A 15,206-nucleotide genomic window follows, 5' to 3' on the forward strand; every position below is an offset into this window, starting at 1 on the left:
CGCAGAATGTTTAACTGCATCCGAAGGAATTATATTTAAACTGAAACGACCTGCAAAATGATCACGCACGGCGTAGCCGATAAGGACGGAAGGAGCTATTGCAAACAAACCATGAACATAGCTCATCATAGCACCGATCGACAAAATATCCAGACGGAACCAGACAACCAAATCACTACATAGCTGCTCGATGGGCTCCAAACAAATCACACCAATCGGGGAAGAAGATTTCAATCACCGAGGTTAGTTACTGGTAAAAACTGACATTTAGAACTGATCAAGATGACTCATCCACATGACTAGTACGACACGAAGGCAGCTCCCATAGCTGGCCGGAAAAACTTCTTCAATTAGAAATTAACTAAGCCATGCGCAAGTCAACCCCTCGTGGGGAGCTGGAAAAAGGGTATGTTTTTCACAATTAGGATTGATGCATCCAGGAAAGGCTGGTTGCCAGTGGAAAAATATAAGGTTTCATAGTTGGCTGGCCAGGTACTGCAACTTGCATCCCCTTTCAAGCCAGAACTTGAATATTTAGAGGTGCAAAAGTGCATGGAAGCCTTGTACATACTTTGCCACTCCTACCTTCTTGGATGGATGTTCTTTTTTTTTCAATTTGGTGTTCAAGAGTTGGACCTGGCCAACTTGGGATCCCCCTACAGTTGCACAAGGCATCCCACGGTAAAGCTTTGCCCGCAAAATATATTTTGAAGCGCAGGCCAAATTACAGCTATGTACAGACAACACTTTTGAGCTTATCGGAGTATGTACAGTGGGTGAGCTTAAGTTTGAGTTTTTTTTGTTGCAGAAGCTCAGTCCACAGACCAGAATTCATTGGCATTGGCTAGAGGGGTGAAAAATAAGTTCCTCAGAATGATTATGAGATAAATAAAGGAAAATTAAAAATTGACAGCTTGCTGGGAGGAGCCCTCTTGGCAAGCTTGATATACATCTTGTGTTTTGCTGATTGGTTGGACATCAAGAGTGGAGGTGATGCTATAGTTCAAGGGTTGTTGGGCACAGCCCCAGTACTTTAATCTCCCCCCATTCTGCCATACACAGCCTGGTGGCAACAGCATTCCTGGCTGCCTGTGCCAAAGTGAAAATGATCATGATGATCTTTTTTCACAGTGTGAGGCAAAAAAATGCAATCACAGAATGCCATGATTTGTGCACAGCAAAAGTATTGAGAGTAGATTGTCTGCTCAGTTGCAGCGTACCACAATGACAATGTTAAATGCACTTAGTTTGCATCCTCTTGCATATTATGTGTGTCATCACCTCAAACTCATTTCTATGCAATGTGTACTTAGCTCACACCGGATGCAAACAGGTGACGATTTCGAGCAATCGTCATCATGGGGATTTGCACGCCGGCTCAATTGCGGGTTGGTGACACCTGCGCAACAGCTCAATCAACATGACACAAGCAAATCGTCAGCTGGCCCCGGCACAGCAACAGCTGGCATGTCGCGCGCCGTTGATTTATAGGGCAAATGAGACCCGCAGCGCCAGCCCAGTTGTCCCCTCATATTCCCGCAAGGCGATTTTATTTTGGCATGTCGCGCGGGTGTCACCAATTTGGAATCGACCCCCCGCAAAAATCCCCATGATGACGATTATTTCAAATCGTCACCTGTTTGCATGCGGTGTCAATGGTTAGAGCATCACTCATGAATGCTGAGTATGTGAGTTCGACTCTCACAGTACGCAAGGTTGTGGGTTCAATACCCACTTCACTTGGACCATACTTTTCACAAGTTCAATAAAAAGGACCATCTGTCCAATCATTTCACAAAACACATGAATATATGTATCCAGCTTGGCAAGGTAGGTCCTCCTCATGGAGAACTTGACACATTCAGCTTGCTCTGAGGACTTTTCTTTTCAAGGTGAATATTTCTTGGGTCCCCTTGCCAAGCTGGATACATGTACACATGTATCCAGCTCCCTGGGATGAGTCCTCTTGGCAAGCTGGATTCATATATATCCACCTTGGCAAGAGAGGCTAACCTGGCAAGCTGGACATATACATACCCAGCTCCTCCCAGTGTGAGGAGTTATTTTGGCCAGTGGTATACATATGTATCCAGCTTTCTGGGATGAGTCCTCTACGCAAGCTGGATACATTGTATCCAGCTGGGTAAAGGTGGTCCACCTGGCAAGCCAGAAACATATCCACCTTGCTGGGTGGACTCACCTCTTCAACCAGAGGCATTACTCCAGTCAAAGAAGTGTAAATACCCCCAACTGGAGGGATTGATTCCTCTGTTCAGAGGTGTGTACACCTGATCCTCAACCGGAGGGATTCCTCTGGCCAAAGAGGTATCTACACAAAACTTAACAAAAGTACCTCCCTGTGCTTGCAAGGTGCAAGCACCCTGCCACTTGCGGGAGTGACTTGTGCCTAATGACCTACATTTGGCTTGAGGCTGCCCAGCCAAATGGCCAAAAATGCCTTCTAACACACATATCACCACATACCCCTCTGATTTCTTTACAGCCTCTGTGTCAGACACTGAGACACTAAGTCCATGTGTCTACAATGCTTAGTACATGTCTTATAGCCTAATAGTTAAAGAGCTTTAATGATTGACTCATGTACATAAAGTCAAGAGTTCAATTCCCTGTCTTTATGTTAATTATGTACCTTTCATTTCAATGTACTATTATTATGTATTTATTACACATTTCACACTCTTTTGAGTATGTAATTAAACTTATTTCACATTGATTACATATGTGTTTATACAGAGAGAGATAATCTTATCTCTCTATGTATTTGTCCTGTTTAAGCCTAATATATGTACAAATAGGGTGATTACATACACATTTATGTAAATCCCCTTCTGAATTCCGTGATCACTCCTCTCCTTGGAGTTAAGTATTCCTCAGGTCCTTGACTCGAAGGAGGAAGCTGATCCCTGTAATATAAAAGGGGAGGTCTCTCACCTGTAGAGATTCCTCCCCCCAGATTATTGCCATACAAACCCGTGTACCTTACTGAAACTACAGTGAGTGGGGTTTTTACATAATCTAACTAACCTTCTTCTTCCTTTACAGCTTCCTCCTCTCTCTGTGTATCTTCCGTGTTATTATCACACCTGTAACCTAGAAGATAAGTGGTTTATCCCTTATAAGCAACGGCACTTGGCTGAGTTTTCGCCGCGTCCCCTTACTCACGTAAGGGTGCCAGTCCCTCCGCCTACCAGCGTTGAGTTGGACTTATTTCCACTTGTTACTCTTAGTAACTGTAGTGTGACCTATTTCTTCGCTTACCGCTACTTCATCGCCGCGGCCCGCGAGTTAAAAACCCATCAGAGTTACGTCACATAAGAGACGAACCCTGACACTCTGGTACCATTGGAATCAGCTTCTCTCTGTACATGTTAAAATGTATCCCATTAAACTTGCATCCTCACCCCTTGGAAGTAATTGTGATGTGAAAAACTTCCTCAGAGTCCTTGTGAGGTCAAAACCGCGAGAGCCTGTCCAATCTTGACCTGCACGTGGCCTGATGGGTCCATAACAATATTGCTCAGGAACAGCCCTGGCAAGAATAGCTGCTGATCAGCCAATTTTTGGTTGAAAACACTATATGTACAAGATAGCTGAGATCAAGTGCTAAAACATGCTGTTGAGATTTCGACCGGAGAGCCCAAAAAAGGGGGCGGAGATGCGGTAAGGATATGCTGGACAGTGAGAGGAGGTTTTCTCACTGGATCGGCTCAATGGCGGAAAAAGAGGGAGAGAACCAATGGGTTGATTGCTTTGGACTAGGCTATGGTTAAATAGACTATGTACATGGCATCAACTTGTGGTTTGAGAATAATAATGAATAAAAATAATAATGAATTTGAAACTTCTCAACTCAGTGTAACATGTCAAAAGGTACATTGATATCCCCATCAGAGATGCGCGCAATCTAGAGGATAAGCAGTAAACAAGGAAAGCTAACAGTCCAATCTGAGCAGGGATCAAAGTCTACAAGATCAGTAAGAAAGAAGCATGACCATGAATAAAAGACAGACCACATAGAAAGGGGGAAACATAAGTGTTGGATAGTTTTGATCTGAAAACAAGCCCATAGAGGAGGATAAAGTAGGTGGAATGGAGGGAGAAGGGAAGGTGAAGGGGTTTTAGGGATGAGTGGAAAGACAGAAATCCAACACATGCTGAGCTGCGATTTGAATTAAATTGTAGAGCTAATTATAAAATAAATGTAAATAAAAAATTGCACATTTTTCTTGAAAAAACCTGTCATCCTCAGGCCAAGAATCTGAATTTAGTCCTAAGCCTTTCCTTTGAAGATGCTTGTTGGGGGTAACAGAGGTGACACAAGTACTGAGAGAGAATTGAAGAAGTTTCAAGGACATAGTCCAAGCACAGTGAGTCAAAGCATAATGATCATTTGGTGTGGAAGGAGACCCAGCAGGAAGAACAACTAGACTATATACATATTCATCATAGGCTAAGTTGTGGGTGCATGAGTTAGAAGCATAACACAGCAGAGATGCTACTATCTCAAAGATGCATAGTTAAGCTTGTACCTATACCTCCTTGCCAAGAGGGATCACCGGCAGGCCGGTACCCCTCATACCCACCAGGTGGTGCCAGGTGCAGTTTCAGGTGATGAATTTTGGTGAAAAAAAATGCAGTCCCCAACAAGTACCCCCACCCCCCAGGTGGTTGGCTGGGGGGGGGGGGGGGTAAGCTTCTTTGTATGCTAAAAAATTTTAAAGAACAAAAAAAAAAATAGTATGGGACCTGTGATTCATTTTGAGGTGCTCTGCGGTTGTTTTCTTTTCATTTCCTCTTTTTTTGTTTCTGCTTCAAACCTGTCCAGCACATTTCACATGCTGCAACACTTGTACAGTATTCATCTGGAGCAGCAGAAGTGGAATGTTATTACTCATCCTTCCACAATCTTCCACTCTGTGCTGCTGCTCCCGGTTAGTGTTTCTTTCTTCTCTTTTCTCTTTTCCTTTGATTTCTGAGCTAATCCAATGATAATCCTTTCACAATCTCCCACTCTGTGCTACTGCTCCAAGATTTCTCAATGCAACAATTCATGTTCCCATGGGCCAAAAATTCTAAAACAGTAATTGAATCATGATATATATAGCAGAAGCTACTTGAGAGTTTTTTAGCAAATTTGTGTGAGAATAGAGCTGTGAAACAATAGGATATTTCACCACATACCAGCACAATTTATGGTATTGGATATCAAATTTCCAAATTTTTCAAAGCCATATTCTTGCACAAGGTGGCTATAAACTTGACAAACAAATACACTAAATTCTGAAACACTTGTAGCTTAATGGTTCCAATTGGTTGAATGAATTGGGGTTCTCAAAGTTGCAACGTAGCGGCATATGTTATGAAAACATACAACCTTATTTGCAGGGACTGTCAAATTCTTCCCTGAAACAAAGGTGTGTATGGCAGTATGTCACATTTGTATGTTTTCAACTTTGAGAACCCTAAATGATTTTATCCTAATTTGACAAGTTTATTGGGTCCTAGGACCAGAAGGAACAATGTTTAACCCCCTCCCCCCCTTGATTGGGGGAGGATTGCTGGGTACCCAGCCCCGGGGTTTTTTCCCCAAACAATGGCCTCAGGCACTGCCTGGTGGGTGCACAGCGGGTGTGAGGGGTACTCATCCGGCGCAGGTGCCAGGTACCCCCCAGTGGGTACCCAAAGTCAATACTTAGTAGGGGCAGCACCACAAGCTTGTTTTTCTTACCCATTGGGAGTTTCAAGTTGTTTTTTTTAGCTCTAAAAACTCATCTTCATCCATATTCAAACGTAAAGAGGGGCTTCAAAAATGAGGCCCCAATTGGATGGAATTGTTGTATTTCATATCTGGTAAGGTTCAGCACTAGATTTCACATGTACATATATTATTATTGATATATATTTCTTCAAAAATTGAATCTCAACAGATATATGGTATAAAAATGGTGTCAAAACAGGGACTGAATCATAAATTCTTATTCTAAATTTGGAAGGGGAATTTTTACATAATCTTAGGCTAGACTCAGAGTTGTTTATGGATCTTTTTCAGGCCCTGTTTGTTAATTTTATCAATGAGTGTGATAAATTGGTGAATTTGAATTATATTTCAAAAAACATATATTATTAAAAGGGGGTATCCAATATGACAAAATCCACCATTTAGGCCCCAATTATAAACACTTTTATGAGATATTTTTGAAAAGTTTTTGAATTTGCCCAAAAAAGAAATTGAACTTTTTTTTGAAATCTTTTTAATTTCAAAAATACTGCAGATGCACTCAAATACACCCAGGAGGTGTGTTTGAACCATTTTTGGAAGAAAAAATGTTTTCATTTTGTTTTCAAATAATTTTCAGTTTATTTTCAAAAAAATTTCAAAAAAATCTCAAAAAATTGTTTATAATTGGGGCCTTAATTTACGGGTTTGAAAAAAACACCATTTTTAAAACATGCTGGTCCTTCTTCTACCCTATTTTGGGATCCACTGGTGAAAAATTTCATTTTTGGCTAATTGACTGGTTTCTAATTGTAGATTTCACATATTTGATACCCCCTAATGACACTCAATCATGATGCAACAATTAAGGGGTTTCAAATAAGTCAGATTTTGAAATCAGTTATCAAAACTAACACCTGCAGCAACGGTGGGTAGTTATGGTACAGTTATTGGTAACGTACCAATATTGTAACGGTTTTTCTCTTGTTACTGTTACCAACAACCGTAACAGAAGTGTGTTACAATATTGCACACCCAGGATGTTTGAAATTTGACATCCGTTACAATATCTACCTGCACAGAGGGGCAGATATTGGACAACATATGATCCAGAGGGGGCCATTTGCCCCTCTTTATCTTGTTAACCAGTGTTTAACGTGTTACGCTACTAGTAACACAAGTAACACCAAAAAAATCAGGCCCGTTACAATACGGGCCCGGGGTTACAACTGGTTGTTACTAGTAGCACTAACACCTGAGTGCAGTAACGGCAAGCGTTACACTACACAGATAACGGCGGTTATTGTAGCCTATTGTAACTACCCACCGCTGCCTGCAGCTTTTGTTTATCCAGAGGAAGCTGCAAGGTTTTGGTGGGAAACTCCCCTTTGGAAGCAATTCACCATACACATACCTTACTGAAAGTTGCATGAGCAGACAAAGTCTGCAGTGCATTTTTGCCAATGTGAACCCCTAATGGGCCCTTGAATGTTTACAATTCAATATAGAGACCATTTGCATGTTTGCATTGTGAGAATACACGCCTAGGTGAACGGCAGCGCACTCATAAATTGAGAAAGCGGCCGCGATCTCAATCAGCTGCGGATTATGGTGAGCTAAGCGAACCACTTCCGCAGTCCAAAGCTAAAAGCCGCGGAGTCGTAAAACTGACACATCGAGTTGATGTATGCAGGTCCGACCTTAGCGAGCAGCAAAAACAACCTCAAGGCAAATCCTGCCCACCAATCTCTCGCGGACAGAATAGCCGAAGCAAGCGCCACAGGTAAGCGGCCGGCTATAATGTTTGACGAGAAGATTAAGATGTAGAGCTAATGCCACATTCCCCCAGATTCTGCAAAACAGAATAAGACGGACCAAACCGATTCCACTCAAAGAGTTGGAGAGCCAATCGGTTAGTAGTCTTGTCCCAAAGCGTGAAACATAAAGATTTAACTGAGAGCTGGATAACTCGACTTTGTTCCAGATAACGTCGCAGCTCTCATAGATCGTTTCTCTGGCGCCAAATAACCGGATAAGGAACAGCAATAGCTCCATCCAAGTAAGGACCAAAGGTCTCTAAACAACTGAAAGACAATCGGCTAACAAATGAAATCGTGCAGACCGTACTTAACTCACAGGAAGAAGAACAAAGTTCTTTCCTCTTCTACTTTCCTATCTACATCACGAAGCGGCCTATTCGCCTGCTCTTAGGTAAAAATCCTCATTTGATTTCTACTCTATTAAAGATGTATTTAGTTTTAAAGTTGAGGTTCTGATGAGCAGAAATAAAACTCTTAGTCTTTTGAGTTCTTTCATGCATGGGGGTTCACATGCTGCTGATATTGGTCAAATCTGCATCCAAACCTGGTTAAAAATTTGAAATTGGCCTCTGATTATTCTCAGAAAGTGTTCAAGTTTTTTTGGAAACTCCTGTAAGGACTCTGTTAGTCCTTCACTGAGAGTGAGCTGGAACGGGCACGAGGGACGAGGCGGAAAGCCTAGAGCGGTTCTAGGACCAAACACAGGGGGTTTTGATTACTGGCTGGCTGGCTGGCTCAGAGAGAATGAGTATCAGTTCTCTGCTGAGCCAAGGAAGGAAGGAGAACGGGCTATCTACAAAGCTATGACAGGGCAGGTGTCCATTGGTGACACCTTGTGAACCCCAGAGGAAGAGGGGGGTTTACAACTCCCCTTTGGAAGGAAGATCCCATTAGGGAAAATTTCCTGGAATTGTTTACTAGCAAACAAACTTTTTTCAACTCATTAGCAACGTGAGCCCCTAATGTGAAGCTATATTTTTTTAAAATGAGAAGAATCTATATATGATATATATTAAGACGGACATAATACAATGACAGGAAAAGCAAATCAATGAAAGCACTTGCCTGGGTTTAAGATTGAAATATAAATGAGCGGACAAGTAGATAAAAGAGAAGGGCTTAAGGACAATGAGGACTCAGGACAAGAGACATAATTCAATTTCCAATACATATTCCTAATTCTTTTTCAATTTCTCTCCTCTGTGCTTTGGAACTGCGGTGTTTTTCTTTGGTTATGTGCCATGCGCTTTAGCAGGCTTTCTTCCGGAGGATACATGTAATTCTTGGACAGGTCGCACACGTGGCAGTTGGGATTCCACTTGGGGTTCTTGGAGCTCCTATGCCGGACATAACAGCCTCATTGCCCTACCTTCCCCTCTCTCAAATTCTTCGTGGCTGCAAGGAGTCAGACTGTCAGATCACGGCAAATGATTTGTAGATCCAACAATCAGTACATCTAGGGGCTGATACTGCGTTGTCTTGGTGCTGTCACCGGGGTACCCTCAGGGGCGGGGGGGGTGGCTCCCAACCGTTGACCCGCTCGCGTGTCTCGTTGCCCTGCCGCCCGCTCAACTCGAGTGAGCCAGCTGACACACCATATCCACTGATGCGTGGAACCAGACTCAAACGTCGACGAAAGTGATTTTCATCGCTGAATACATAGTAAGTCAACTAAACCTTGTCGGTCTCCTCACGTGTAACTCGCACCTGAATAATCAAATTGGGTTGATTTCTGTTCTTCAAACACCTACGTAGGTTGTTTTTATCAGTTACATAATTGTCATCGGATAGCATGCCTACCATCACACTTTCTTGGACGGATCTGGCGCTTTTTGCGCTGACCGCTGGTCTGATCGGCGGTATCGTCCTCATCGGTCGCTCGAACTCCAACGTGACGACTGCCTCCAACCAGAAGAAAGGCACTGCTGCATCGAAGAAGAAAAAGAAGGCTAAAAAAGGAGAGCCCATTTCCAGCCCCCCTCCGCCCTCGTCTTCAGTGAAGCGTCAGCAGAATCCAGCACATTCTCCTTCGGTGAAGCTAGAGGACAGTCCAGCGCAGTCTTCACCACCTGCACAGTCGATCACTCCACCTGAAAATCATACGGACTCTTCACCTGTCGTCCAATCCCAAACGGTTGAAGCTAAGCGAGTTTCCGCCCCCCCTGCTCAATCTCAGACATCCCAAAAGAAGAAGGCCGGTAAAAAACCAACAGAGACCATCAACGATCAAGATTTCCCTCCGCTCGCCACGGGAAAAGATGAAAGTAACAATAAAACAAACTCAAACAAACCGAAGCGGCCATTCGCCGAAAGGCATCAACAACCCGTCCGGAAGACTATTGTGGATGATATGAGTAAGTTTTGGATCTCGAATCGAAATGCTCTGTTGGATAGTTTAATGATGTTCTTCTTGCACCTTTGCGGCGATCCGTTACTTTCAGTCGACGAGGATGTCCAGAAGCCACTCAAGATGGCCAGGGTCATGAACATCGTCAACCCAGAGCCAAAAACTCCATTATCGCCTGCAAGTGAACCAGACGATGGATGGGAAAAAGTTCCCGATTCAAAACGTGCGGGTCTATCATGTTTTGACCGACTCAATGAGATACTCCATTCAAGCTACTGACTTGTTTTTACTTTCTATCTTAAACATCACATTTCAATCACAGGGTCGCGTACAAATGGAATTACAATCTCGATCGGCACCGGATCCTCTGCTCAACCGGCCTCAAAACCTAAGCCGGTGTCTGAACAAGCAACATCCAAGCGTCAACGCCAGAATGCTAAAAAGAAGGAGGCCGCAAAAGCCCTTAAAGCAGCCGAAGAAGCCGAACGGCTCAGCCACCTCTCTGCTCATAAGCGAGAACAGGAGCGTATGCGAATGAATGCCCAGACTCGCTCACCTCAACCGAGTTCCATCAAACCTGCTGGCAAAAAGGTCGCCACAGCATCGGTGGCTGAAGATGGTAAATCCTTCGATCTTTCTGTCTGATTTGTTGCCTTGGCTTGTCGAAAGTCACTCGCAGCTGATCTTGTTTCAAAATTCTCAACCCCAAACACTGGTTCGTATCTTAGGTCGTTTGATTTGGGAATGAGCCACTGTTTTCACATGATGTGTAAAGTCAGGAAATACTTTGGTACGATCGATAACTCTTCATAAGCTAGTCACTCCGAAACAATCTGACTGCTGAGCACCGGCCCGGTTTTTTTTATCTTTATCTCGACTCTCATCCACTCCCAGGGATGGGAAGGTTTGGATATGCACCCTTTTCGAAGATAAACACTGAGAAACACAACACATTATGGTTGAACTCTTCCACTAAACTGTCAACTTTCACATCCTTCTTCATACTATTTCTTACTTTTTTCTCTTTAACGTTTGGATGTGTGCTAGAAATTATTGTACCTCTTCAATTTTACTTGACTCTATAGTTGCTTCTATTCCTTACAATAAATGAAAAAATTTATAAACCAGAACTTGTGAGAGCTTGAGCCATTTGAATTTGGAAATTCCTGGAAGCAATCAAAATCTTGAAAGGCAATGTTCCTTATGTTTCAAGTTGAGATGCCAAAACATAGTACAGGAGATGTTTTAGTGCGCGCAAGTCTCTCCAGTTTAGGTCCCAGAATGCAGGTGTCCCTTTATAGCAGGCCTGGAACTTGAATGAGTCCAGTCTCCTGGAACCCATCCAAGTCAAACACCTCTGTAACATTAACAATCAATTCCATCTCTCAAAATCCTGACAAATTTGAAGTTCAAATCTCAAGTTTAATGCTATAGAGATAACCAATCTTTTAGAGGGGGTACTACATAGTGGCGGTGTGGGAAACAGTCCTGTAACATGAACTAAAACTTACACATCCAAACAAGAAAAAACTGAAGTGAAATCAACATGGCAAGTAAAAGCAAGAATGACTGGAATCTGATGGAGAATCATGGTGTTGAACCTTTTGCATAACAACAGCAATGATTTTGGCCAGGAGCTGTCATTTCAAGTTTTATGGACACTGAAATCTGCGCCAAAACTTGCTTATAGTTTCAGTTAGCAATTTTGGTCATCATAGATGTTGATATGCCAGGGGGTGTTTTGATAGCTTGAGTACTAGTAACAAGACTGTGTGATGTTATACAGTTTGGACGGACAGTCATCTAGATCCAGTTTTGATAAACCTGTTCGGCATTTTTCCTCGGAGGTGAAAAAAGGAAGGTGACATCGCTATCTCGGAGCGGGTCCATTTCATGGTATTCTCGCAAAGCTACGGAAAATACATTGGGGCAAGCGGTCACCATAGACCGGCGTCTCGGCCGATCTTACTCAACCTTTGATAATCAGCCAACAGAACTTCAAGACGCACCAAGGGAAAAGCCCCGATTGGGTGAAAACAAAGCATTAACCCTTTTTCCATACAATAAGTAACTAGAATACTTACCGGGAATGTCAGCCATCAGTAAGTGTTCACTAGTTTCACATCGTTCCAGTCGTTCGATCGGGCCCTTTTGGTGCGCTCTGTCGGTCGTTCCCCTCAAGATATTGTCGGTCCCGGCTCCGGTGCTTTCATCTATTATATCCTCCAGATCAATTGTTAAACGACACCAAGAAGTATAAATCTAAGAAGATTGAGTAATACAATTTCAGGGCGACTGGCAGAAATCTACTGACCACTCTGGGTTCCTCGAAAGTTGAGGAACTCTCTAGACCGCGAAGCCTGATGCCCCAATCTTCCAAGCCCAGGCAAGCTAGATAGTCGTTGGCTGATGGTTACCCGGTCTTCTTCGGTCTGAGATGGGTGAGATGACTGGGTAGGATTACCAAGAGCGCCTGAGGGTCCTGGATTGTTTTGAAATAGCGAGCTCAAGCGTTTTACGGCATTCGACCCATTAACAAGAGTATCGCTTGTTGGCAGAGCATTTGAGGGAGATTGATCTTGTCGTTCGTTGGGTTGATTGCGGCGGAGGAGTCCTACTCGGTTCCCCCAATTGCTGATATTCCCCTCACGTTTTCCCCCGGAGCCTGAGCCGATCAACTTCTTGACATCCTCTAACGTCCGTGGTGCCGATCGTGAGCCACCAGCCAGCCCTAGCTTGGCAGCAGGCGCATCCAAAAGTGTACTCGAGATCACTCTCTGATATCCTCCCATCAAAACACCACCTACGGCTCGACTTGCTGCAATCAAAGCATCCTCAACCTCGCTGTTTCCAGTTTTTTCTCTACCGCGCTTCATAGACGAAGGAAAAGTTCCATAACCAGCTCGAATGGAACCCCTTGGAGTGGAGCTCAAGTTTTCGCCACTCTGATCTTGGCGTGACGCTTGGATCAATGTAGTTTGGAAAGTTTCATAGCCATCGAGTCCAACGAAGTTCTTGATGAATTCACAGCTGACGCTAAAGTTGACCAAGCAGTAGTCTGTCTCCCCTTTGACTAATCGCTGGTATCGAAACCGATTGGCGTAATTCAAATTAGATATTAGTTTACTTGGATTTGCCTTGATGATGAGATAGATCAATATTGGCAGGATCAGGTCAGCACTCGAAGAGTTAGGTCGTGGTTTGGTGACTTCAGCGGGATCGGGCAGCCGCGGCTGGACATCTTCAGAGTGTGCAGGAGGGGGCGCAGGCGGATCGATCAGGCTGGTATGCATGGCATCCAAGAGGTCGCTTGCAGAAGGCTGATCTTTCGGCAACGGACGAAGAGGCGAAGACATTGGAAGCGTTCTGTCCATTGTTGTAGTATTTGTCGGAATTCCGGCACGATCAACTATATCCGACATTTCAACTTCATTCGAGTTGCCTGGATCTTGAGATAGTTGTCCTGTGGCGATACCAGCTGGGATTCCTTCTTTTTTCATCGGGATTGGAGGCAGTAAGCTCAAGCCATCTAAATAGTTAGTCAAAGTCCAGACAAAGTAGTTTCTAGTCATCAAAAAAAGGGATGACGATTGCTTTGAAATCTGAGTTTTAAAAAATGCCTACCAACAATCAGCTTGTGGACGGTCACAAAAACCCCAACTTTATCACGAGGGGAACGGCATTCATTTTGCTGAAGTCGAGATAGTTCTGGAGGTTCAACGCATGAGGAGCAAAGAATCAAAACATAGTGGGTCAGATGCCGTAACGTTTTGGGTAAGCCAGCTTGTTCAGCTTACCGGCAGAAGCATTTTTGATGATTTCGTCTAGTCCAGCACGAATGGCAATGATACCATCGGGATCGTCCATCACTCTCCTTTCCAAATCTAAGCCCAAGTGATCGCTGATGAGAGCCGGTTTGTTTTGTTTTCAGTTGGACTGACTACGGTGATCACTGCCAGTGCAAGCACATTGAAATCTACTGTTCTCTGATTGAAGAAAGACTGACAGGGTCATGTCAAGGAGATTCAACTGTGCAATCTTCTCGCTAAATTCTTGATCTTCGAGAGATTCTTCAAAGATCCGATCGTATAACTCAACGCAAACGACATGCTCTATGAGCTCCAAGGTGTGATCAATAATCATCCTCGTTTCACCCTCGTGCTCGATCGCCTCGAGCTCCTCCTGGTACTCTTTCTCGAGTTCATGATCGATTTCTTCATACATTTCTTGGATGACCTCGCCGATCTCCTGATTGGAAGCTAGATTGAGTGAGCGTATTTGGGATGAGTTGGTATGTTATATAACGAAGATCGGGTATATGTAGCAAAGGATAACTTACGGTGAGCGGACGAGAATGGATCAGAAGAAGGGCTCGCAGAGGGATCCGGCTTAGAGTCTGAGATCGAGAGACGGGAGATGTACTTCTGGATGACGTTAAGCATGTTGTCCTCCAAGCTTCCAAGCCCATCCTTGATCCGATTGGAGATTGCCCCAGTGGTGGATTGGTCGAGTGCGACCGAGTCGACTTGGCGATAAACGGCGATGGTCTGAGGCTCCGGTTCGGATCGAGAAGGGAAGAGAGAGGCCAATCTCTGAGCGGTACTACCCCGCGCTGGTGGATTGTTATTCAGCCGAGTGGTTTCCATTTGTTTTTTTTTGAAAAAGCAGGTGCGGTGGTACAATCTGAGTCACTTTGCTATGCGTCGGAACCCAAAGTTAACCGAGCTTAACATGCCCTACACGGCGGGGGTGCTTCCTGGCCCGCCTGTTTGTGGAGACGACGGGATCACCGGCTCTGTGAAATCCACGTGGATTTCACTGCTCCCCCCGTCGTCTCCACCCTCCCGTGGAAAATACGTGGAGACGACGGGCTTTCCCGTCGTCTCCACCTGCCCAACTCGTGAGCATTGCGTTGGCCCCCGGTTTTCTCCCTTTAGGACCTCTTTTTCCCTTCTTTTCTTTCTTTTCTTTCTTTAGTGCGCGGCCGAAGACGAGCAGTCTAGGGACAGACTGCAAGTGTGGTGGAGATGTGGTGGCCTGTTTCGTGGCGCCCACGACGCGGAAGATTCCTCAAGCTTTTCAGCCATCAAGACCTCAAATCACAGGACATCAAGATCAATCAGCGCGCGACGCGCGCGGCGGGATCATCAAGATGTTTCAGGAGCAGGTCCCGGTTCTCTTTGTGCTTGTTTTTGTTGCTTTTCCCTTCTTTTCTTTCCCAGTCTGATTTTCTTCTGTTTCTTAAATGCGCGTGTTGGAGAGGTTTTGTATGCGGAGGGTTGGTTTTCTTTCTTTGATGTTG

General features: G+C 44.2%; 2 protein-coding genes across 2 annotated transcripts; one reads left to right on the forward strand and one right to left on the reverse strand.

Moving 5' to 3' along the window:
* Positions 1–9,349: 9,349 nt before the first annotated feature.
* On the forward strand, positions 9,350–10,549 carry PtA15_14A492 (uncharacterized protein; the record flags this gene model as incomplete). Its single annotated transcript, XM_053163214.1, has 3 exons — positions 9,350–9,911; positions 9,999–10,127; positions 10,227–10,549. 3 exons carry the CDS (start codon positions 9,350–9,352, stop codon positions 10,547–10,549), a joined length of 1,014 nt encoding a protein of 337 aa, XP_053027163.1.
* A 405-nt stretch (positions 10,550–10,954) lies between these two features.
* PtA15_14A493 (uncharacterized protein) lies at positions 10,955–14,550 on the reverse strand (the record flags this gene model as incomplete). The annotated part of the gene is made up of 7 exons (XM_053163215.1): positions 10,955–11,001; positions 11,989–12,117; positions 12,219–13,433; positions 13,529–13,612; positions 13,702–13,805; positions 13,911–14,163; positions 14,244–14,550. The coding sequence occupies 7 exons, from the start codon at positions 14,548–14,550 to the stop codon at positions 10,955–10,957; spliced, it is 2,139 nt and encodes a 712-aa protein (XP_053027164.1).
* Positions 14,551–15,206: the final 656 nt, after the last annotated feature.

This window comes from Puccinia triticina, chromosome 14A, assembly GCF_026914185.1.
Source record: "Puccinia triticina chromosome 14A, complete sequence".
NCBI classification, from domain to species: Eukaryota; Fungi; Basidiomycota; class Pucciniomycetes; order Pucciniales; family Pucciniaceae; genus Puccinia; species Puccinia triticina.